The following is a 25,575-nucleotide window of genomic DNA, read 5'->3' on the forward strand; positions in this document are numbered from 1 at the left end:
TACACGGAAAATGCCAATCGCTGGTTTGTTTGTTTGATTTATTCATGGCATTTCGACTACATTGGTCATTGAACACCTGGCCGATATTCTTTATTTTTGATTCCGTATTTACCGACTTGTAGCATGTCCCACTTCTTAGGTTTTATAAAACACCGCTTACGCTGGTTGGTTGACTATCAAAGAAAGGTCGAATTTCCGAGTCGGTTCCTTAGAAACCGATAATTTGTGCTTGGTTGACCTTTTGTAGTCAAACTTCGCGGCGGTTCCGGAAAAAGCCGACTTTCCAGTGTTATTTTAGCGAGTTAACCGTTGTCGAGTTAGTCTTGGCTGTAGGCTTGCATTTAAAACGCATATCAATTTAAAACAAACATGTTTAAAACAAGGCCCTTGTTTAAAACTTTTTTGTTCATTTTTAATTTTAAACCATGGCGTCCCGAATATTCAACTGTTACGTCATAGCTTACTGACATTGACCGACAATTGAAAATATAGGGTAAATTTCTATACTATTGCTGTTGAACCGACTATTTTGACAGTTCCAACCCTACCATATAGAAACGTCGGCTATATCGGGTGGTAATTGTCCGTAGGCTCATACGACATGTTTTTATAAAGTATTTACACAATTATGGCCTAATTTTACAACTTAAAAAAAGCAATATTTTTTAAAAGGCATTAAATGTTTAAAACACGATTTAACACACGTTTTAAACAAAGTGTTTTAAAACTGCGTTTGTTTTAAATCCAACCCTACTTGGCTGTATATACTCGCCTGACACTAAGAGAAAAAAAGAGGACACTTTGCGAAAAAATAGAACATTTTGGTTTTATTAGACAAAAAGGACATATAGTATCCTAACATTCTGGAATAACGCAATTATGGTCGTCATTCTTATTCAGGTATATTCCTGTAATTAGAGCAGAGGTCCTTAGCATTTTTGTCTTCGCGGACTCCCCGAATTCCACTCAATTATCCTGCAACCGTCATCTGTCTTGTGCAAATATTTACTGTAGGCTAGTGATAAATGAATTTTCCTAAAAACAACATACTATTCAAGTCGAAATTGGGTCGACAGTAGAGAATTATGCAGCTGCATATCTTGAAATAATATCTCGTCGTGTCTTGGAAATCCGTGCTTTTTATTTGATGTGAATGCGTATCGAAAATCTATTTCCACAGAGATCGGTGTTGACGGATGTAATAATAACGGGTGACGCTGTCGACCCCTGTTCCCTCTTAGCCGCGCACAGAAAAACGCGTGCCGCGCACAAGAAATCCGAAGTGATAACTTTTTTGACGTTACGAACTGTTGTCCAAGCGACCGCGAACGGTGTTGGTGAGTGCGTACAGACTCGTGGTGAAAAATTCGAGGGAACATTGCTGTCGACGACACAACAGGGGTTAAACTCGCTTAGCCGCCAAACTCCGGGCGCATGTATACACGGCGTCTGACGGCTGAACTGGTGATGCGTTAGATAGCGTTCGGCGTCCAGCGTCTTGAACATATATGGCGCCAAACTTGAGAAAAAGATTCTTCAATGAACTTTTAACGTTCAGCCTAGTCATTTCGATCTACCAGCTCACCTTAAATTGTTCTGGAATAGTGGTTATGTATATCACAGGGGGAAAGAGAGTTTGCAAACATTTCGACATCACGCAAATGGACCTTGCTATTCCAACTCTTCATTTTTCACAAACACAAGTGTATCAGTAGGCTGATGGAAAATTCGCACAGTGGGATATTTCATTATCAATCATTATGTGAGCAGTGTTGGGATGACTCGAGTCATGACTTGACTCGAGTCACCTTTTTCGTGTGACTTGACTTGACTCGAGTCACTTTGCTAAAATAACTTGACTTGACTTGACTCGGCGTATCAGAATTGTGGATTGACTCGGAACAAAATTCACGAGTCAATTTCAAGTCATCAAGTAATCGGTGTCGATAAAAATCACTGTATCTTGCATATGGTCGAATTGTTCGCGAAACGCTGTTGTAACCCGTGAAAGTGAGCAATCATTCAATCATTCAATGATTTAATGAGCCGCCATTGTTCTCTCACAAATAAATTGACCGCAAACGAAGTGATCGAAGCTTACGTTGTCGTAAACTAGTATTGTAAAGTAGTTTAATAGCAAAATGTATATTTCTGTTCATACCTTAACCAAGCCTCTTGTCTTACTGATATTGAAGTCGAATATATTTTATATAGTTCTCAATCATTGGCGCAGGCTCGAATTGTATCATATCAATTTGTAGGTGGGTAATGTATTGCATCTTATCAATTCGTATCTTTATTCTCTATTCTGCTGCGAACCATACACTGAGGCTATGCAATTACTTACGTAGTTTAACAGTTCTACATATATGTGAGCGATATAGCGTGTATATTCAACTCTGCATTCGTTCATCAGTTCAGATTCAATGACTACTCAATCTGTATTTCAGACAGCTAGCAAAATGCAATGACGTAATCATGCCCTCTACTTCGAAAAGGCAACTTGACTTGAATTGTGACTTGACTCTTGACTCGACTTGACTTGACTCGACTTGACTCGAGTCAACTTCGAAAATCGATTGACTTGACTTGACTCGAGCCAAAATGTGCAGTGACTCGAAATGACTCGTGACTCGAAGGTAATGACTTGATCCCAACACTGTATGTGAGTCATGAAGTATTAGCAGAAATGAAGCGATACGGCCTCGTAATTTACCTAATTTAAAAATTAAATGAAATTTTCAATCATTTTGCAAATTTAGAGGTTGCGCGGGCCCGCTGGAAATGCATCGCGGACCGCCAGTTGAGAACCAATGAGCTAGAGTCATCGCAAAGAAATTACCTAAACTTGACTTAGTTGCAAAACTTGTCAGTGCGGCGTGGATCATTAAATGATTGCTGTTCTATTACCAATAAAACTTTGACGGATGTACGTTGGTATCGTAAACCACAATGTCCTTAAAGCAACGCCATTTCCATATATAATACACGAGACAGAGTGTGACAGAAATACTGGATGCAAATTGGTGGAGACAACATGCTAAAAGGATAAGAATTCAGACGTGCCCGGTAATGTATAGTCATATTTCCTGTTTACGCCACTGAGGGCACTCTTGTTATAATGCTCCATAATAAAACACATATCATTTTGTGCTAGCCGCTTCGAATCGCCAAATTTGCTGCTAAGAATGGGAGAGGTAACAACCCGTTTAAGAAGCCTGATGTAACTGCCGCAATGATATAGTCAAACCGGACTGGTGTGATCAGACTAGATGACCTTCACGGTCTTATCGATCATTCCTATCTAATACCGAATACTGTGCATGCATATTTTCTGTACCACCATCACTGCCGTTTGTTATGTATTTTGGTTGGATGAAAATAAAGACTCTCTCTCTCTCTCTCTCGGACAAACAAACTATTATTAACTGATGGAAATTCGCTAACATTCGACTTGACGTAAATAAATAAATATCGGATCCAGAACATTCCCCTAGGCTATTAATATTTGCGGTATAGGGTTTAAGAAGTTTAATGCCAACTATCAGCAGTCGCGAACCAAGATGTAATGCATGCGGATGTCTTGCAGAAATCCTGTATCAACCGATACTGCTTGTCCGATAAATATCGTTAATTATTATATTACAGAAAGGTATTTAAACGTTAAAGGACCACATGTATCAGAGACTCGCATTCGCTACAATCCTGTTCATTGCATACTGCAGAAGCTCCGGTGAGTAGGCCCATCTCTTTGCTTGCAAAGTTCCGTTTACCTGGCGATCGTTAGCAAACCCCGACCTCCTGATATGCGACATGGACAGGCGGTCGGATCATTCTTGTTCGAAATAGATCAACAAACATGCACAATGCACATTCTAACTGTTTACTCGTAAGGGTGAATGTTCTCGAAAAAAACTACTTTATAGCAACCCTAAGGTTAATCGGTGTTGTTACATAGACTCGGGTTTGTAATGACTCGCGTCGCAATTTTACTTTGACTCCAATAAACTCAAATAAATTTAATGAACATGAAAAATGACTCGATTAGACTTCATTCACTTGTCGCATTTCCATATTTATTTGCAGTTAATCGAGTGGTTGCCCATGACTCGAGACTTTCTGAATGACTTCGAATATTGTGTTACTACCATTGTATGGTGTGAAAGTGAGGTTCATGTTCGCGTTCAGTGTGAGAACCTTCAAAATTTAGAGGTTCACGTTCACAAACGCACCTTGGTAGGTTCTGCACTGGGAACCTTTTGATATGTATTACAATTTTCACTTCATTGTAATATCTCTGGTTGAAATTCATTGCATTTCAACTACAGACCATTCTAGATGCACGCGGCGCTGTCAGCATAAAATATCAACACTAAACGAGCATGCACCTTGACAATCTCAAAGATTTTACTTGCTTTGTAACAAAAGTTTGCTCGTAATATCCAGCTTTCCGTTTGTGAATATTTAGTGACTCTCCGCTGTGAGCTTGACCCGTAAATAACACTACATCCAGAGCTAAATACACTGCATGTGGTTGGTAGTCAGAGAATGCTGCTTATGCAACCAACCCATGAAATTGATACCGTTATCTGATGCAAAAAATCTTGCAGGCGTAGGCCAACGGGGTCAATCTTGATTTCATATGGTTACTGTATCATAAAAACCAAATCCGTACGATTGGAGGGTTGGCTACTGCTGTAAAACTTGTTAATGGGGTGATATCGGTAGCAAGTATAGAAAACGCTTTACACTCTGCTCAATATCAATATAGCAATACTCAGACGCCGAATACATTGTCCTGTCTGGGCTAGACCGTTAAGGCGAAGCTTATTCCCTTGCAAGTCCTCGCCGAAATTGCTGGCAGTACGACGGAAGATATTGATTTTATGGGATTTTTTATGCGACGTAAATGTCAATATGTACTTTAGCATTATAGCGTTATGTAGCCGAGTCGTCGCTAGGTATCGTGTACTGTACAGTACATTGGCTATCGCTTCACTGAAATGTTGGGTTAGGATTAGCAATATGACGTCACGTGACGTCATGAGGTTCACGCTCGTGTTCACACAGCACATTTCAAAAAGGTTCAGCGATGCGGTAGTCCTACCACTATACGGTATAAAATTTCGTGTTGCTTGTCGCAAAGCAATATTATTTGGTTCTTTAATATTCAGTGATAAATTATATAGTGACCTTCGCCACATGAGATAATCAGTAGTGTCATCATATTTGACTGGATGTACCAATCCGAGCTACTCTTCATGGTGACATACTACTAACACTAAGTTTCGATGTGATGATGTTTTGCTGATAACTCCTAATCCGGCTAATCTCACATGAGCTACCAGAAAATTATCGATTGAGAATGACGGCTAGGCAGTTGGTTTGATGAAGTGCGCATGTATCACTTGAACGGTAACTTATCAGACGGAGTATGGTTTTTGTTCGACAGCTCGTTGTTCACTACCCCAAGCTGGATTCTTACACGTCTGCTTTTCTCAACACTAAATTACCTTGCCAGTGCCCCAAATGTGTAAGAATAGCGTATAGCGGGCCCCATTTTAACAGAAAAAGACGCTGATGGCCACAAAATATCATCACCATGTATTTGTGGACTACTATTAAATTTAGGCTACTGTAGCCTATTTACACCAGTCTTATACGGGCATTTCGTACATTTTATGCATTCTAAAGCATTAATCGACAGCGTTCTTCCAATGCTAGGCTAAAGTAGTCTACGTGACAACGTGTTTCAGTACATGCGATAAAAGATGGACTGACACTGCTGTTACTCTTCTGGTGACGGTTGAATCAGACAACTGTAACTTCGGAATTTGTCAGGTGATGTTGGCCTTGCTGCTAAGTTCTGGAAACAGCGAATATTCGCACAGTACGTTAAAGTTTTATTGAATTCACAGAGCGGATTCTTGGGTTTAGCGATATTCCAAGCAATTTTAACAATGCCCCGAAATATGGATTGCTGGGCTTGACATCATAGCTAGCACCGTTTACTCTAAGATCACCCGATATGTAAAACTCTAGAAGAAACTACCAGGGTTGTAACCAAGTCAATCACACTTTTCTAGTTTTGACTCGAGTTAAGTAAAGTCATTTTCAATTCACCACCGAGCAGGGTTGTAACCAAGTCACTAGGCTCCGAGTCACAAGTCAATCTCACTTTTATATTTTTGACTCGAGTCAAGTCGAGTCATTTTCAATTCCCACCGAGTCAAGTCCGAGTCCAAGTCAGCGAACAGAGGATCGAGTCCGAGTCATGGTATTATGACTCGAGTCCGAATCCAAGTCATTGTGTTGACTGCTCAGTTTCCAGTTAAAGTCTTCCTAAACCCACTTTCTTAACTCTGTTCGTTGATATTGAATGGTTCGCATTTATAATATAATAATTTTCCTCACTTTTAGCAGTTTCTGGTCGCATTTTCAAGCACCAGTACCAACAAACGAAATCCCAATAGTGTGTTGGCTTCGAAATTACAATGAAATGTCGGTCTTCGCCGTCTGAATCTCGAGTCAATGACTTGGTTCGAGTCATGCGCAATGACTCGAGTCCAAGTAGAGTGAATACACAGATTGACTCGAGTCGAGTTATTTCCGCATTTTGAGAAAATGACTCGAGTCGAGTCGAGTCATCCGAAAATCGTGACTCGAGTCTGACTCGAGTCGAGTCATGACTCGAGTCATTACAACCCTGCCACCGAGTCAAGTCCGAGTCCAAGCCAGCTACAAGAGATTCGAGTCCGAGTCATGGTCTTTTGACTCGAGTCCAAGTCCAAGTCATTATGTTGACTGTTCGGTTTTCAGCTTAATCCACATTTTTCGATTCTGCTATAGAGTGATATAGAATGGCTCGCATCCAGAATATAGTAATTTTCCTCAGTCTTAACAGTGTCTGACGCTATTTCCCAAGTATCATGACTGATAGACGAAATACCAATAGTGTGGTTACTTTACTATATTTTTCGAAGCGACAATGAAATGTCTGTCTTGGCTGTCCTAGTCTTGAGTCACATGCCTTGATTCGAGTCATGCAGAATGACTCGAGTAAAGGTCGAATCAATACAAAAATTGACTCTAGTCGAGTCGAGTCATTTGACGCATTTGAAAAACTGACTCGAGTGAAGTCGAGTAACCAAAAAATCGCGACTCGAGTAGTTACAACCCTGGAAACTACCGTAGTATCAGGGTAGCAATTGCTTTCATAATGAAAGATGTCGCAGGCCGGGAAATTATCGTCTGCGGGCCATGGGTTGAGAACCATTGACTTACGATCATACACTTATATGCGCAGGTACTGACGTTGCTGAGGGCGGAGAAAACGCCACATCAACCAGCCCGGTAGTAAGAGTAAGAAGTTTTCATATACATATCAAATCTGAATGTCCTATTTTGGTTCGAAACTAATGTACACTCTATATATAGAGCGAATCCGATAAATACCTCCGAGACTCACTGTAACGAGTGAATAACGACAGTCACGTGGTGCGTATAGCAGCTGCACATGCACATATTTCGTTGCTGCATGTGTTTAAGAAATGTACAGTATCGCCCATGGATTGTTTTCATTTCTTTTTATTTTCGTTTGGGCCGAGTTAAATATCGTTGACCTATTCCAATAAATGTTGCAAGTAATGTAAAGAACTAGAAAGTGCGTGTTAGCTAGGGCTACCATATTTATAGATCCGAAAAGAGGACACTTGTTACAAGTTACAATAAAAGACATAAAAACGGATAATGGTGATCGTTGATAGGACGACTAACGAAATGATCATTTTACCAAGGTCGTGCGTCACCCTGTGCTGATAGGCTCTTCTATGGCATAATTGATGACTTCATGTCATCATCGATCTGATTTTTCTAGTATACTGGCTGGTCAATTGAGGTTCGTGATAAAAGCTAATCAGTAGGGCAAGTTTGTGCAACTATTTATAGATTTTTTAAGCGGTTTGGAGGGATTTTATAATGCAACCTTTTTAACTCTTTCTCTATTTTCATACCAATTTTTACTGCAACTTTTATCAAATGATGTGTGAAAGTGTAAAGGAGTGATCTGAAAACATGCTACAAACTATTTCTAGTATGGTTCTAATCTTTTTGATTTGCATAACAATGTGTTATACCAGTGGTTCCCAACCTTTTTCGACTAATCGCCCCCTTTTCAAACTCCACACCTATCATCGCTCCCCAAATATTGGGAACCGAAAATGGGCATACAGACTGAAATCACCGGCGAGTTGACTAAGAAAAAAGGTCAACTTTTCGGCTAGGCCTCGAAATTACACTTTTCCCGCTAAATTTTGGTGATTTGACTAAGAAAAAGGTGATTTCTCCGACTTGATTCCAAAAGGACCGTAACAGCACTTCGTCAGCCCCCCTCCAATACGTTGTTCTTGCCCCCCCCCCTCCATAGGTCGATAAATCAAACTTCTGACCCCCCCCCCAATACGTTGGTCTTGACCCCCCTCCATAGGGCGATAAAGCCAAGTTCTGCACCCCTCAGACCCAACTCCCCCGATACCTCTTTACCGCTACTTCTCAGCACAATTTGTTGGATTCTTTAGTTAGTCGGCTTAATTCGCGCGAAGCGCGAATTTTTTTTATCATTCATGATTAAATCGGTCAATATGATTGGGAATTGCATATATATTGCAGTCAATTTTTTATCCTCTCTCTGCTCATGTATTCAGATTTACCGGTAAAGTTGAGTGAGGTGTCTTGGAAAATGTAGGGCCCGTAAATAATAATTGAATATATTCGGGCGGAGCCGGGCGTATAATGACTTTGTTAAGTAATGACATTTCGTGGCCTGTCTGCTATGTCAAAAGATATTCAAATCGCTCATACGTATTAAACTAAAAGAGGCATACGATTTCAAATTGGTATTTCTGCACCGGCAATTGATTTTTCTCTGCGAGATGGCATTTTTCTGTAGGGTCCTGATTGACAGGACAGGAACACTATATGGCGCCAGCCATTTAGGCGCCTATTGACAATCAAATATATATGTATATCGTATATATATCGAAGTCGGTCAGCATAAAGGCAGTCCTTTTCCGCCAAGGCTTTCTCGTTCTGGCACACTTCTCGGAGTCGCATGTTCCATGGCCTGAAACTTCATGTCTTGGTGCTTCATGGTGTGATAATGCCTGACGCCGAGATGCCCATTTCTATAGCTCATGCGTATTATTTCTTGGAGTAAGGGTATCCAATAAGCAAGAAATATGTGACCACGAAATGGCGCGCTGCGCGAATTTTTTTTTAAAAAGTTGCCTAAATTTCTAAAATAATACTCTGTGATTAATGTTAATTCACGAAAAAATTGTGGGCCTCCTTCGAGCTCGGGCCCCCCTCCCAATTTGGGGTTTGGGTGTGGCAGTTACGGCAATGGACGGCAATATAGCCATTTCAACGCACCATCGCCCCCCTATCGCCCCCTTCGTCCGTTTTCGCCCCCCTATCGCCCCCTTGGCTATTTTCGCCCCCCTGGACCGACAAATCGCCCCCTGGGGGGCGATATCGCCCACGTTGGGAACCACTGTGTTATACGATGGGTTAGCTGCATTTGACTGTTATCTATGACACAATGGCTTGTAAGCAAGAAGTTCAACTATACCTCTGCCAAGCACGACTGTGCCCGAAAAATAGGTATATAGACCGCTATATTTATTATGTCGTGTAAATTTGACATAGGTTCTCATTACACAAACGCTCAGGCGAGACCGCCGTAAATTACATTTTCACGGGTGACCTTTTTCAGGCTATTGATTTTGTTAAAGTCGCTTAGAGTGATTTTTTCTGCAATCAATTTGGTCAACTTTGCAGATTTAAGAGGTTTGAGGTGTGCTATCTGACTTGTTTTAGGAGGATAGGTTATGCTAGGCTGTTTGGCTTTTTTTGGGGAGGGGGGTTATTCCCGCATTTCGCAATTTGCTGTGTACCGATGAAAATTGTCATTTTTGGCGGTCTCACCATTCGCCAAACCGTCCGTGAAATGAAAAAGTAACAATTTTGAAAGCTATGCAGGAACCAGTTCATATAACGGAACCGTTTAACTATCTCATGCCCTAATAAATCAACAAAAATTAAAAATGCAACTTTTTACTGCAAATTTTGTTAAAATTAAGTGCAACTTTCCCGCGATTTTACTGCAACAAAAACTTGCCCTACTAATCAGACTTTCAGAGTCGTCCGCAAGCGAAGTTGGGCTGTAAGCCAGGAGAGATCCATACTTCACAGCAGCTGCATGAAAATAGGGTTGCATTTAAAACAAACGGAGTTTTAAAACATTTTATATAAAACATGTTTTAACTACAACAAATCCCGAGGAGTATTATTTAGGTGCATGAAGTATACACAAAGTGTTCTTGATTTGCGGCAAGATTTCTTGTTTATGAACAGCCCCCACTACAACTGGTGGAAATTGAGCCAAATTTGATGTGTAACGTTTTTTAGTTATCCCAACAACTGTAGCTAATAACCGCAATAATCTAAAACAAAATTATTTTGGAACAACCCTAATGTTTACTATAGTACGGTAACTGGAATTCTTTTGACGCAGCATAGTGGATGCTTGATTTGGACGGTTGCCGGGTATTACGTTGGACCGTGTCAACCTCAGACAACGATTAGTAACGCAGCTGCGACAAGCCAGTCACAGCGGCGTCAACAACTGATTACTTTATTGTGGCTAATTTATGCACGACAAGGTAATTGTATGATAAATAGATTGAGAATGTTAGTGGGTGTGGGACTGTGGGTGTGTGTACGTCTGCACGTGAGAATATATTTGCATCGTGTAAGTTTGTATCCGATCATGTATCGATAGTTATGATGTTCAAGTTTTGCAATCTGTAAGTGGGAATAAAACCTTAGACCACACCCTGCATGATATTTTTCAGAGCGAAATTCAGGAAGCTCAGGAACAGATTCGGGTATGTAGTATGATTTTGCTTCAATAATGCAGTGCTCTTCAACCTTTTTCGTCGTGGTACCATCTCTTAAGGTGTACTCAAAATTCGTACACCCCTGACACATAGTAAACCAATTCCGCAGTAAGCGTGATCCAGGGGTGTTCAACCATTTTGCTAAACACGGCCGCATTTCGGTAGTATAAGGCCCCATTCTAGCGGAGAGTCGTCGTGGCTTATCTGCACCGTTTTGCACCGCAGAAGACGTCTGTGGTGTTCTGTGCCGTCACTGAGAGAAGTAGGCTACCTTGCGTATAAGAGTTTACAAATGTAGAAGCAGAACATCCTCGCAAGTTTACTATATATGTACTAAAACTACGTATAAAATTCGGTTCATAATAGTCGTGTGGAACGCAAAAATGTTTTTAGTTTCGTCAATAATACTGGTAGTTTGACATATTACTGTCTGTTTTTTTTTCGCCTTTATTTATCCATTCTTATCCCACGTGATCAGATTACCCAGTAGAGCTGATGAAGGGATGCCTTCGAATAATTTTGGCACAGCATTTCTGATGATTCAACTTCCGCTTATTAATCACTTTGTTGCATGTTGTTATCTCTCATCAGGATTGTGGTGTAGTCAAAATATTTTGGAATCGCCTATACGTATCAGAAAAATCTTCATTCGTGAGACGCACACGATTCCAACTTGGTATTTGTTCATGGGACGCATCATTTTCCTCTGCGGTTCGCATTTGTATGGCGGTACTTGGATTGTATGGATTGGCTTGTATGAGATTGACTTGTGACTCGGAACCTTTTGACTTGGTTACTGTTATGTTCGTGCATTTACGTTCACTGTTGTTTCCTATGTCTCCTGATTTCTATAGGACTAGTAATTAACTCCAATCATTATTTCCTTGTGTGTCGTGCTTGTATTTATATCCTGTGTTCTGTTGTCTCGTGGTCTTTTCATTTAACTGTACTCTGGATCGTGTCGCTGCCTTAAAGTCATACTGCTGTAAAATATACTGATTTCGTATTGCAACCTCGTCGTATTGAGTTATTGTTCAAACAAGATCAAGAACATAACAATTGGTGTCAGAAGTCGGATTCATAGTTATTTCTGCGACGAAGATAAAGCATGGATTCAGGTTTATTGAAGCTGCCCGAGAAGCAGCAGGCAATGATGGCAAGCCTACATGAAACAATGGCAAATCAAAAAGCACAGCTGGAGCAACAACACGCACAGCACAGAGAAGATTTGAAGCAACATGCGATGCAGCAAGCAAAGCATGACGAAGCAATGGCAAAAGTCATGACAGAGATGGCGCAGTTAACACAGAGGTCGAGTCCCGGTTCGTCAACATCTGAAGCTACCGCTCCCAAGTTTGATTCGTTCATCAAATCAAAGGAGAAATGGGACCAATATCTGCAACGATTCAACCATCACCTAGCAATTTACGGCATTTCCAGCATGGAGAAAAAAAGAGCGTGTCTACTCTCATGGGTTGGACCTGAAACCTACTCGCTCCTACGTAATTTGTTTGGTGCTGCTGAGGTCAGTGCGCAAACTTTCGACGCGTTGACTGAGAAATTGTCTACACACTTCAAGGACTCCATTCATGTGCAAGCAGCCAGGTACGAATTTTACAATTGTAAAATGCAGCCGGGACAATCGTACGCCGATTGGATCGCTACTCTACGCGGAATCTCCAAAGATTGCAACTTCATATGCTCAAGAGATGGCTGTGATCAGAGCTACGTTGATGAGCTAATGCGCGATCTCATCATTAAAGAAACGCCGCACGCGGATGTGAGACGGCATTGTCTAACACAAACCAATCCATCCCTTGACGACGTTCTCAAAGTAGCCGCAACATACGTGAGAACGCTGGAAACTGATAGGGTTATCCAAGGCGAGAGTAGCAGTAAAGACGCTTCCATCGTCAACAAAATGACGGGAAGTTATCAGAAGGGGAAAAAACCTTCCAAATCCATCCACGGCAACTTCCCGGAAAGACTGAAATCCTGCAGCCGCTGTTTCATCGATCACCAGAGAAAAGACTGTCAATATCGACATTCAGTATGTCAGAAATGTGGTCGTAAAGGTCATATCAAGCCTGTGTGCATGTCCAAACCTAGTATCACGCAACAGGTCACATCCGTCAATTTCTGCTCAGTGCCGCTCCTCTCCTTCGACATCGATCAACTATATCGACGCGTAGGAAACCAGCTCTGGATCAACTCCAGCATCAACGGCATTCCGTTGCCGACACAGTGGGTCACTGGTGCACCCTCCGCCATGGTGGGATTGACTGGGTACAAAACTTTGGGCTCTCCGAAACTCTCAGCATACCATTGCTCTTTCGTAGCGTATGGCGACAAGCCACTGAAAGTGAAAGGTATTTGCACTGTAAGCGTGCAGGTGGGTTCCGAAGTTCGAGTTGGCTTAAAATTGGTAGTTCTCGACGAACACCGTGGGCAAAACATTTTTGGTCTGGATTGGAGCGATGCTTTCTCCGTGACCGCTAAGGGAACGTCTGCTTTGGATGCAATTTCCTCGCAGATGGTCAAATCGCAATCATGTAATACTATTGACATTTGTGATTCGAACGACAAATTGGTATCTTTTCAGTCCAAATTTCCCTCCGTTTTCTCTAATGTATTAGGACGATGCACCAAGACAAAGGTGACAATTCACTTGAAACCTAATGCCAAGCCCGTATTCAACAAGCCACGCCCTTTGCCTTTCGCAAGGCAAATCGCTGTTCAAACCGAATTGGATAGATTAGTCAATCAAGGTATCCTCGAACCAATCAATTACAGTGATTGGGCAGCACCAATTGTTGCCGTCACTAAATCAAATGGATCAGTACGCATTTGTGGTGACTTCAAAGCATTGAATCAACAAATTCAGATAGATCAACATCCCCTGCCCTCCTTGGATGAAATTCTTCACAAGTTACAGGGTGGTTGTATTTTCACGAAAATCGATCTTGCCGATGCTTATTTTCAGCTAGAATATTCCGTTATCGACGCATGTGTTTCGGAGTCGCATCTAGTCCCGCAAATTTTCAACGCTGTATTGATGCCATGATCGCCGGCTTACCCGGTGTTGCTAGTTTTATCGATGACATAATCGTTACTGGCATTGATGAACGCGATCATTTTCGCAACTTATCGCTACTCTTTGAGCGCCTCACCGAATACGGTTTCACCGTCAACTTCGCTAAATGTGAATTTTTCAAAAGTAGTATCGAGTACCTTGGTCATATAATCGACAAGGATGGCAAACGCCCGTCTAACAAATCCGTTGAAGCAATCAAACAGTTGCCTAAACCTCAGGATGTTCGCCAGCTACAGGCATTCCTGGGCAAAGTAAATTATTATCGCGCGTTTATTCCTAATTTCACGAATAAAGCCGCTGCCTTGTACCGTCTTCTTCAAAAAGACGCGGAATTCATTTGGAATGCGGACTGTGATGCAGCTTTTTGCATTCTCAAAAACGACGTAATCGACGCTACGCAGTTAGCTCATTATGATGTAAACAAGCAGCTCATTTTGTCAGCTGATGCTTCTCAATTCGGAATTGGCGCTGTCCTCTCAATCGAGCACAATGGCGAAGAGAGACCGATCGCGCACGCGTCAAAAACACTTTCCGATTCGCAAAAATCCTACTCTCAAATGGAGAAGGAAGCTCTGTCAATCATTTACGGAGTCACTAAATTTCGTCAATTCTTGTATGGTAGAAAATTTACGCTCGTAACGGACCACAAACCGCTCTTAGCTATTTTCTCGCCGGACAAGAAAATTCCCGTGATTACAGCGCAACGCTTAGAGCGATGGGCACTAACGCTCATGGCTTATCAATACGATATTCGCTATAAACCGACTAATCAGCACGGAAACGCCGACGGTTTATCCCGCCTACCAAAGGGTCCAGACCCTGAGTTTGACGAACTGGAAATTCGTGAAAACGCGGAGATCGTTCACGCTATTAATATGGCATTCGATGGCTTACCGTTAACTCGCAATGAAATTCGCGATGCGACGCTGAAGGACAAAACCATGAAACTAGTAAAATTATCTGTCACTCATGGTAATTGGAATCCAAAGGTGCACATTGATGATTTTTCTTGGTTTTCGACTCGCAAACATTCGCTTTCTCTGCACGAAGACATAGTCATGCTCAATATTGATGGGTTTCAGCGCGTAGTAATTCCGCAGTCACTTCGCTCGCGAGCCTTATCATTGTTGCACGAAGGACATTGGGGTATCGCGAAAATGAAGCAGATGGCTCGACGTTACATCGCATGGCCTTCCATTAATCGCGACATTGAAAATCTCGTCAAGAGTTGCGACGCTTGCCGTAAGGTAATGAAAGCGCCTGATCGTCAGTACCGCGAATGGCCTAAAACTTCTGAAAGCTTTGAACGAATTCACTTGGATTTCGCAGGTCCAATGAACAACAAGATGTTTCTTGTCATCGTCGATGCGCATTCGAAATATCCTTTCGTTAAAGTAATGAATGTCGGATCTACCACAACCTTGTGTGTAGTCAACGCTTTGCGGGAAGTCTTTTCTATTGAAGGCTTGCCCGTAACAATTGTCACGGATGGCGGGCCGGAATTCACATCGAATGAATTCGATACGTTTTGCTCTAATTTGGCAATCAGCCACATCGTATCACCGTCTTTTCGCCCTGCCTCTAACGGGGAAGCGGAGCGTTTCGTCCAGACTTTAAAAGCTGGATTAATAAAAAATTGCGACGGGGGAAAAGATCTCAACTTCGCGCTCCAAACACTTCTCGCTACGTACCGATGTGCACCGCACCCGGGCATAGACTGGAAAACGCCTGCCGAGATTTTACATGGTCGACAGCCGCGCAATTTGTTAAGTTTGTGCTCGCCCTTCGACAAATCGAAACCCGTTACGCCTGGACAATCTGTCACTCATTTCGAGATTGGTTCCACGGTTTACGCTCGCAGTTACCGAAGCGGACCAAAGTGGGTTGCTGGCGTGGTGACGGAAATACTGGGGCGTGTTGTGTACATTATAAAAACGGATCATGGGTATTGGAGGAGGCACAAAAACCAACTCCAACCACGCTTGATTTCCACTGGTCATGATAAAGCCACACAGGAAGTTGCTCAGCCTCAACAGTCCCAAGCTGAGCAACCATTGGTCAGGAATACGGCACAACGCCCTGCAGCTAGTCCTGCTCAATCGTCGGGCAGACGTTATCCTCTTAGGAATAGGAAACCCACCGATTTCTATAGACTTACGTAAATGTGGGCAACCCTCTAACTTACAGGGGAGGACTGTTATGTTCGTGCATTTACGTTCACTGTTGTTTCCTATGTCTCCTGATTTCTATAGGACTAGTAATTAACTCCAATCATTATTTCCTTGTGTGTCGTGCTTGTATTTTTACCCTGTGCTCTGTTGTCTCGTGGTCTTTTCATTTAACTGTACTCTGGATCGTGTCGCTGCCTTAAAGTCATACTGCTGTAAAATATACTGATTTCGTATTGCAACCTCGTCGTATTGAGTTATTGTTCAAACAAGATCAAGAACATAACAGTTACAACCCTGCATAGCAATTAGCCAGTAGCCACGTCTCAGATTTTTGCACGTTTCCAACCTTAAACAAATATTTACAATGATAACTTTACCCCAAACACATATGCAGAAGAGAGTAGCTTGCTAACAGTCAATTGTTCCTATACCTACGACCAATTATACGTGATCAAAGTCCTACAAATAGCCCATTGACGCACATATAAATAAACAGTACGCTTGTTGTACCCGTAATAATTTCTTCAATGCATGGTCGAGTAATCATTGGCGGGTGAACGGCATTCTAAATTTCAAACTAGGATATCTCAAAAATCTCTGAAAATATGCGCTGGAATATGAGATAAGTATGTCATTTTAGCTTTGGTAGATTGCTTTTAAGATTGGTTGCTTCAACGAACAAACGTCTGCGTCAGCATTATGGAAATCGAGTTTTTGACATTTAGATAGAATCAATAACGTACCTCGTCTCAAAAACACGCTTTTGGTGCCGAATCACATCAAATATCTCGTGAAATCTGATAAATCAATATGTTATAGATTCGACCCGATGTAGTCAATTCCAACTTTTGTGTCAAAGCCCCTAGTGTTGAGATTCTTTCTTGGCTCCTCGGCGACATCTGATCCGCGTGAGCGGCGACGTAAATTCATGTGACATCATAATAAAGATATTCGGTTTGGTGTAAATGACCATTGCAGTCGCAAAACACCATGAGTACCGTGGGTCGCGTGTAAACGCTGATTCGCTCGATCATTCTTTTTGGTTGCTGGTTTTTGGTACATTTCAATGCTAATGAAATGAAATATAGGCCTACGCAGGACCGTGGCAATGGCAGGACGTAGCGGAAATCTAAAGCACAAAGCAATCAAGATCTATAGTTAGTTGACGTCGCATTCTAAGCTAAGATCTATTACATTACAAAGTCGTCTCCCTGGTGGCAGGACTTGTGGCTTTGTGAAAGCTTGAATTTCAAGTGCAGCCCGACAGCAAAATATTCGAAAAGTAATTTGAACATGAGTCCAAAATCTGACATTACAAATTCATGTCTATAAGCGTAAGCTTAATTTTACCTAGTTATCAAAATCAAGCATACCAATGGGAACTCTGACAGTTTGGTGCCCCCCGTCGTGCACTCAGAGGTGGTCAGTAACGAAGTACTTCTACTTTTTGGAAGTACTCAAGTAGTTTCCCTCTACTTCTGGTACTTACTCAAGTAGATCAGTTTCTCTACTTCTACTTTTACTTCGTAATATTTTGTGATCAACTTACTTACTTTTCTCTGTTTTCAGTTTGTCAAGTAGAAGTAGTTTACTCCACTAATACGAAAGATAGCCTGAGGAATTTCGGGGCTGTTTTCACGGAGTACCAACACTTAATATTCATAAAAGTCAAGTAAAGCCCAGAAATTTTGTTAAGCTTTGTGCACAGTATAGTTATGGAGTGACAAATATAATTTAGGTACCGGATTGCTTGGTTCCGCTCACACCACATTGGCGCCCATATTCAATATTTCATCGCAGTAAATATGGCCCACCATAACGTTTGAAACTACCGAACCTATCATATCGTGACGTGTCCTGCTAATCTGGAAAATCCTGCTTTCTTGAACGTTACACCTGTTTTAGTAGATCCCCTTTGAAGCTTTATGGACAAAAGACATGAAATATTTTCCGCTTTTTAGTAGTGGTATATGTATTTCACTTTTCATTCCGAGTATCATACTTTGAGTTCTAATTACTTTCAGTTCTCTTGCTGGCAGAACATACATGTTGAAGCGTAAAAGCAAGTGCAGCAAGGCCTATATTTTCTGAAAATAAAGCTTCACTAAATATAACTTTTACGATGCACAATATTCGTTATTAACGTATACTCAACGCGCAAAGTGTGAAAACCGTAGCTGATACAATTTTTCCGTATTGCTCTTCGCCTAAACTTGAGACCTTTATAATATGGGGTAGTGTACCATGCCATGATATTCTCTAAAATGGGGTCTTCTAGTAAACAGAGCGTTAGTATCGCATTTTCATATCAATACTATAAGTTGCCTCTCATGATGCGAAAGAATACTTATTCTGTCGAAATACCTCCTGGGATGCATCAATACAAATCAAGCTCTCTGAACCTTCCGCTTAGCTCAAATTGCAGCTTTTGACAGTCCGTGCGAACGAATTAAGACTGTTTTCACAACTACCTACTTACTTGAGTAGCTTTAAAGTCAGTCAATTCTCCTTCTCCTTCAAGTAGTTTTATGTGGATAATGAAAGAAGTACTTCTAGTCGTTCCTGAGTGGATTTGTTCGTCGCCACTTCTACTTATACTTGAGTAGCTTTCTTGACTACTTTGACCATCTCTGCTGCACTACGCTATATATATATCGACCTACAATTAAATAATTAAATAAAAGGGCAAAAGAAAACAGGAAACAAAAGAACATCAAGATAATCCGTTTTGGGCCCTTGTTAAGCGCCTCCAGCGTGGGCGGTCGTTGGCGTCTTCGAGCGAAAGTCCGCGTTGCGCTAGCTCGGTCTCTATTGGTACATTCTCATATACCAGGGAATTCCAACTACTGAGTGTTAATAAGTGCGCTGAATTGAGAAGTGGGTAGCGGAACATTTTCAAATCAAAATTTTGGGTCGTGACCATAAAAAGGCTGAAAGCCCCTGGCATATACGAAATTCAATTTGCCAAAACATATACTCACGTGTTCTAAAGCCAATCATCATTTATTTTATATTAATAGGACTGGGAGTGGATATTAATGATGATTTTGATTTTGCATTTATCCGTACACTGGGGAGATTGGGGGCCTTGCTCTGCTCAATGCGGGTCTGGAACAAGGCGCCGAACAAGGAGTTGCGGGAGCCGAGATAATTGCGATTCGGAGCAATCGGAACACTGCGAGTCCGTGTGTACAGCCGGTAGGGAAATGTCATGTTATCGTTATTGGAGTCAGATTAGAGAAGACGAGAGTCTCACGCCACTGTCCAGTCGTGTTACGGGATAAATATTTGCTGATCTCATTATACTGTACCTGCAAAACATTGCTGTAAGAAATCTGTTTATAATCTCACCTGGGCGTCTTGTACCCATACCGTCACTATATTTGTCAGGTATTTTTTGTTTTTTGTTTGTTTGTGGTATTCATGAATCATGGTGCTTGTCGACTACTGTCGTCATCTACACCAGGCCGATATTCTTCATCATTTTTATCCCGTAACTGCCGACTTATAGCAAGGTCCACTTCTAGGATTTTGTAATACACCGCTTACAGGGATGAGGTGGCGAGGACGAGCCTAGATAAACCCCCAAAACTTAGGTATAGGAATTGTCAAGTCGACTTCGGTCGGACTCGAACAAGCAACCCATCCACCGTGCGGAGTTTCCGGAAGCCAATTTAACATGAGTATGTGCCATCCAGATGGGCCATGACGACTCTCCGCTGGAATGCGACGGTAGGCCATAGACGTATTCGAAATGCGGCCGTTTATAATAATAATAAGAAGGTTGAAAGAACACCCCTGCACTAGGCTTACTACGAAATCGGTGTATAAACAATATTCGGATGTTTGCTATCACATGGGGAATCAAGACACTGCAAAAACAAGTTCAGTCATGACATTAACCAAATATTTTACGTGCTTGAAAAGGTTGACAAAAGAGGGAAGCCATTTATTGGTAAAAAAAATTCCAAAGAGGCCACGGCATCAAAAAGATTGGGAACCCCTGTTCTAGACTTTTCAAATGCACAACTTTCGTTGATAGAAAAGTCTTGGTGCTTTTCAGGGTGGGCGTCATGGACACGTCAGGGTGCATGCAGCTCCACATGCGGCGAGGAAAGAGGATTACAGCGCTACACGAGGCAGTGCCGCAGTGAATCAGGATGCATCGGTAATGATGAGCGATATGGATGGTGCACCACCGGAGTGAAATGTCCATTAGGTAAGGACTTTGGTTGGAATTGAGAATGTGATCATTTGCAAAAGTAAGCGGTGCATAGGCGGGTAAAAGGTATTGCGAGTTACTGCCTCCGATAACAAAAAGCTGTGCAAATGAACAACCGTGTATACGTTGCCGAGAAGTCGATCATTCGCATTTACTGCCGACAACTCGAGGCAGCAAGATTTTCCTCCCACCCGAGCAACGGTGTGCAGTGGTATTGAATGACATGTTGATATGGGATATGGCAATGTTCAAGTATGGTGGGGTGTGGGGATTCCCTGGTATGGTATGGGGGGTATGGTATGGGTGGTATGGTAATGGTATGGCTGGTATGGTATAGGTGTGAACTCTACCGTGTAAACCGCTATCCAAATTACATCGACTGATACTTTCGCGATCACAGAGTCACTTCATATCTATTTCCTCCAAAGCCATTGTTGGGATCAAGTCACTACCTTCGAGTCGCAAGTCATATCCAGTCATTGCATATTTTGATGTTGGTCAAGTCAAGTCGAAATTTGAAGATCAAGTCAGGTCATTCGATATTTGGAGGTGACTCAGGTCGAGTCAAGTGAAGTTAAGTCAATTCGAGTCAAGTCCCCAGTCAAGTGACAAATTCGTGTCAAATTTTCGAAGTATGAGGCAAAATTCAAGTATTAGTGGCATTTTGCAGGATGATTGAAGTACCCATTGGAGTAGGCTACCCTAGAATCGAGTAAGGACTATCGAGTTAATTCTACATTCATAAGAGCGTTGTATGGCTCACACAAACGAAGAACTTCTATACCACGTTGGTATCTGTCAGCTAGGCTTACCATATTTCGGAAATCTAAAAAGAGGACACTTTTTTAGAAATTTGCAACTTAGAAAACCGAGGTCATCTTTTCCGCTCAGAGCTCAAAATAACGTTTTACTCTCCAAATTGCCAGGTGGATGACTAGGAAAAAAAAAAAGGTCATCTTTTCGCTCAGAGCTAAAATCACCGTTTTTCACTCCGAAATACCCGCCGGAGCGTCACTTCTGTGCTAATTTGCGGCATATCACTCGCAATTTGCTCTAAATCTGACCTAAATTTTCAAAAAAGAGGTCAAAATCTCAAAAAAGAGGACAAAAGGGCGTCCTCCGAGGACACTTTCAAAAAAGTCAAAAAAGAGGACAAATCCTCTTAAAAGAGGACGTATGGTAAGCCTACTGTCAGCGAAACAGATGATAGAATGTGAAGCCTCAGAAAGTTATAACAAATTGATATACGCAACCCTCCCATACATCCATACGATGCAATTTAAGCCTTAATGCAAACTATATAAGTCCGATTTCATTCGCAGCAAGAGGTTTGCCAAGGTACGCACTGAGTAGTCTAAAACACGGTTGCCAGACATATGAGCATGCGACACAATTGAAAACGACGATTTAGCATGGGACACTAGCATGCGTCCTTTCAGCATGCGACTTTATAACGCAAAAACTAACCCAAACCCAAAGCATAACAATTTACCTTTATATAGGCTATATCGTAACCCCAAGCCTTATCCTAACCCAGCCGTAAATCCAGCCATAATCCACCCTAACCCGTAAATTTACCGACATTATCATTTTTCGCATGCCCAATGATCGCATGCCGAAGTGTCGCATGATATAATGTCGCATGCTCACATGTCCACGGATAATATAACATATATTGATAGAATACTACCAGTTCATGAACACGTAAGCTCCAATCTCTTCGCTTGCGATCAATTAATTTTTGTCATATCGACGACGGCTCAGTACAACCAGGCTGTGTCATCATACAGGTCATGATATCGCGTTGATATGTGCAGCGACTTAGTCGACACCGATTACATTACTTGTTGACTTGAAATTGACTCTCAAATTTTGTTCGAGTCGCGAGTCAATCCATATTTCTACACCACCGAGTCGATCAAATTAAGCCATTTTTGCAAAGAGACCCGAGTAGAGTCAAAGCATCTGAAAAAGGTTACTCGAGTCGTTCCAACACGCACCGAAGCACGACGAACATTATGCACTTCACTAAACTTCCTTAAAATTAAAATTCTTGTTGGTTCTTTGCGAAAACATCCCATAAATACTCTCTGCCTTAATCAGTCTCCCCCTCCCAGATTTGAAGAATATGTTACTTGTTTTTCACAAACTGTAAATAGCGAAAATAAAGTAAGTAGATCACAAAATAGTACCAAGTAAAAGTAGAATCTGAAGAATACTTGAAATATTCTGGTTTGTGTGAACGCCAACCTTTTGATAGGTTCTATGTGCGCGCGAAAGCGATTTTGAGCACGAAACTTTGATGTCTTGTGAAGTCATATAGCAAATCCAAAAGCTATATCTCCATGAAGTAATATATCAATATACACAATACCTGGCAATGACTGATGCCACATTATGCCACGATGCTGAGGTACATGCCGAATTATTAAACAGCATCAAATATGTCAACTGTAACAATCAAACGCTATTATAATTCAATAAAATCGATAGCAATTGAAAATCGATATTAGTCAGGCTATACCTCTAATTCGATCAAGACACACACAATGTATAAAGTGATACACAGAACAAAATGCAATGTAATGAACAGATAGGAGAATGGCGAAACGACGCGCAGTTGCGGTGTCGGTATGTATGATCCACAGATCCAACACCAATGGTTTGCGGGTCTAAGTGCGACTGAGGTCGACTCCAGAATTCCTACCCAAGTGTAGGAGGTTTCTCTAGGTTCCTCCTCACCATTTCAATTGCTGGAAATTGTAATATAAGAAAAAGGTTCACGGTGAAGAACCTACAAGGTTCGCTTGCGAACGCGTACCTTTAAGTTTCTGAGACACACACAGAAGTGAACGTGGACGTCACGTTGACACAACCCTAGTGGCTACTACTCCGACATTACAATTGGGGGCGATCTCGACCGTTGATCCTTCTTAATTACAGAAGAAGTTTGCAGAAAAGAAGGTGGAATCTATAATTCCGGAAAATGCTTTACACTTATTGTGGTTCCGTTGGTCGGCGTCGATCAGGCTATTGCAGTATGCGCAAATCAAGGAGATTTGTTGGCGGAGATTCAAAATTCTGCTCAACTAAATGAATTTGTGAGCCTCGCCCGTGAAAAGAAGCCAGCGGATGTGCCTAATCCATATGTTATCACTTTGGGAATGGGCTTTGACCCTGAGGTAAAAATGCTACCCCTCCACAGTCCACATGCATCATCATATGCTTAGGAATTGCCTAATTTTATAGACTGCCGTTAGCGGTAATTCTACAGTGCCACCAGCTTATTTGGAAATGGCATGTGCTTCATCTGGGGTCGGAAATGAATAAATGGCTGCTTGCGGACTTTCACGTATGATATTAGACGGACTGTCAGTCGCGTTTCATGCACTTGTATCCGCCTCACACTGTAATAGGAATATTTCGTATGAGGATGAACGCTCTGTGGAGATTGACTTGTGACTCAGAGCCTTGTGACTTGGTTACAACACTAATATTCTGCATAAATACCTGTTCAAGTGGAAGCGGCGGTAGTTTAAAACATAGTGTGAAGTGTTAATATAGGACCGGCATAAACATTAAACAAGGTACCTCAGTGATTCGATTCTAAATCGGGTATTCGAATGAGGGTTGTGCGCTGTGACTGGAGTATTTTTATATGAATCGAGTAGTATTTATATTGATCGATGAGTCGAGTAGTAAAAGTAACAGTTGTTCAATGCAACCGTGTGAACGAAAGCCTAACAAGATATATCGAGTTTTCTTGGAACGTGAATGCGATGAGATGGAATATGGACACCTTCACGCGCCTGAAGACATGTACCAGTAGTGCTCATTCGTTCAGTTCAGTTTACTAGCAATTTTTGTCAGTTCAATACGGTTACTATTCGCTCGCCGCTGGTAGACTGCTATTCCAATGCGTGAACCATTTTGTAATTTTCTTTGTTTTGAACAGGCGTCGACTGTGACGTACAGAAACGGACAGGAAATACCATACGATAACTTTTTCTGGGCTGGCTACGATGGCCCTGGTAGTCCTATTGCAGTGGCAAGTCTCACCCAAATTTACCTGATGGCCGATGCGACTGGTGTCGCGAACTTTGCTCCGGGCCTGCAAAACAGTCTATCGACGGTATCTTCCTCCGGAGTATTTTGCGAAAACAGTCCACAATAATAAACTGATGCTATGCTCGCGTTTTCAGTTGTTTGAATAAATTTGAATTTGAATGAAACGAAATCACCGCTATTTATGCTGAATGAAATCAGTTCAATTCAATGTGAATTTACTTATTTACAATTTCATCATTTCAAAACACCACAAGACTGGGAAACAATGAAAAGCTAGGAAGGCGTCGAAGGGTAGGCAGGTTATTGAAATCAGACACCCACCTGTCGTAGGCGATGTAGAAAGGAGGAATACACACTGAATGAAAAGTATACGAAGTTGATATAAAATCAAATGCGGCAAAATTAGGGGCATGTGTCGGAATGCCAGATCAATATGTCAGATCGTGGTTCAGTGAACTTGAGGACTAATTATTATTGAGTCAATGGAAATTGTTTGTATTTCGACTTGAATGCGGACATGCTCGACAACTGTCGGATAGCTGGCAAGATGCTGTTCCTCACTGCAGGTCCGGCATATTTGATAGAGCGAGCGACAACCACATGGTAGTTGGACGACGTGGACGTGCGTGTGTTGTACTTATTCACTTTCCATACCGAGGTGAAGAAGTCATTGAAGGTTTCGGGGCTGTAAACGCAGTGGAACTGATACATAAACTTGGAAGTTTCCAATTTCCGCATAACTGTTATGTTTAGGATACCGGATCTTTTCAACGGACGGACATCCTGGGCGCGTTGGGGCCAATGTTCCCTCTAATTTTTTCAAGAGTCTGCGCAAACACGCCAACTCATTGCGCAGGTCCTCGGACAACAGTGCGCAACCACCCTCCAATAGGGTGATAAAACTAACTACTGGTGGGCGAAGCCCCCCAGACCCCCTACGGCTCTAGGCTTCTTCCGGTACTTATCATGTACATTGGGTGCCCATTTACTAGTACCGTCCCTAAACGCGCGAAGCGCGAAATAATTTCTAGAATTCATGATTGCATCGGCCAATATGATCGG

The 25,575-nt window shown here is 41.9% G+C and overlaps 3 protein-coding genes across 4 annotated transcripts in view; 2 read left to right on the plus strand and 1 right to left on the minus strand.

Annotated features, from left to right (window-relative positions):
* The window catches only part of LOC145435743 (armadillo repeat-containing protein 1-like), a 391,422-nt gene that overhangs the window by 269,828 nt on the left and 96,019 nt on the right, over positions 1-25,575 (plus strand). The window lies entirely within an intron of this gene.
* The window catches only part of LOC145435598 (uncharacterized), a 260,078-nt gene that overhangs the window by 96,632 nt on the left and 137,871 nt on the right, over positions 1-25,575 (minus strand). The gene's annotated exons all lie outside the window — the stretch shown is intronic.
* Positions 3,259-24,672, plus strand: LOC145435872 (uncharacterized). Its single transcript, XM_080313137.1, has 7 exons — positions 3,259-3,733; positions 7,307-7,362; positions 10,574-10,721; positions 10,914-10,946; positions 20,287-20,442; positions 23,389-23,627; positions 24,401-24,672. Exons 1-7 carry the CDS (start codon positions 3,676-3,678, stop codon positions 24,617-24,619), a joined length of 909 nt encoding a protein of 302 aa, XP_080169263.1. The 5' UTR covers positions 3,259-3,675; the 3' UTR covers positions 24,620-24,672.

Source organism: Botryllus schlosseri, chromosome 1, assembly GCF_051294905.1.
Source record: "Botryllus schlosseri isolate E-star chromosome 1, Bs_hap1, whole genome shotgun sequence".
Lineage (NCBI taxonomy): Eukaryota > Metazoa > Chordata > Ascidiacea > Stolidobranchia > Styelidae > Botryllus > Botryllus schlosseri.

Bases quoted from the DNA above. Each gene is read 5' to 3' on its own strand.
- LOC145435872 (XM_080313137.1), top strand. From the start codon at position 3,676: ATGTATCAGAGACTCGCATTCGCTACAATCCTGTTCATTGCATACTGC. The intron at 7,363-10,573 runs GTAAGAAGTTTT...CTTTTGACGCAG, and splicing joins CAACCAGCCCGGTAGTAAGA to CATAGTGGATGCTTGATTTG. The intron at 10,947-20,286 runs GTATGTAGTATG...GGTGCTTTTCAG, and splicing joins AAGCTCAGGAACAGATTCGG to GGTGGGCGTCATGGACACGT.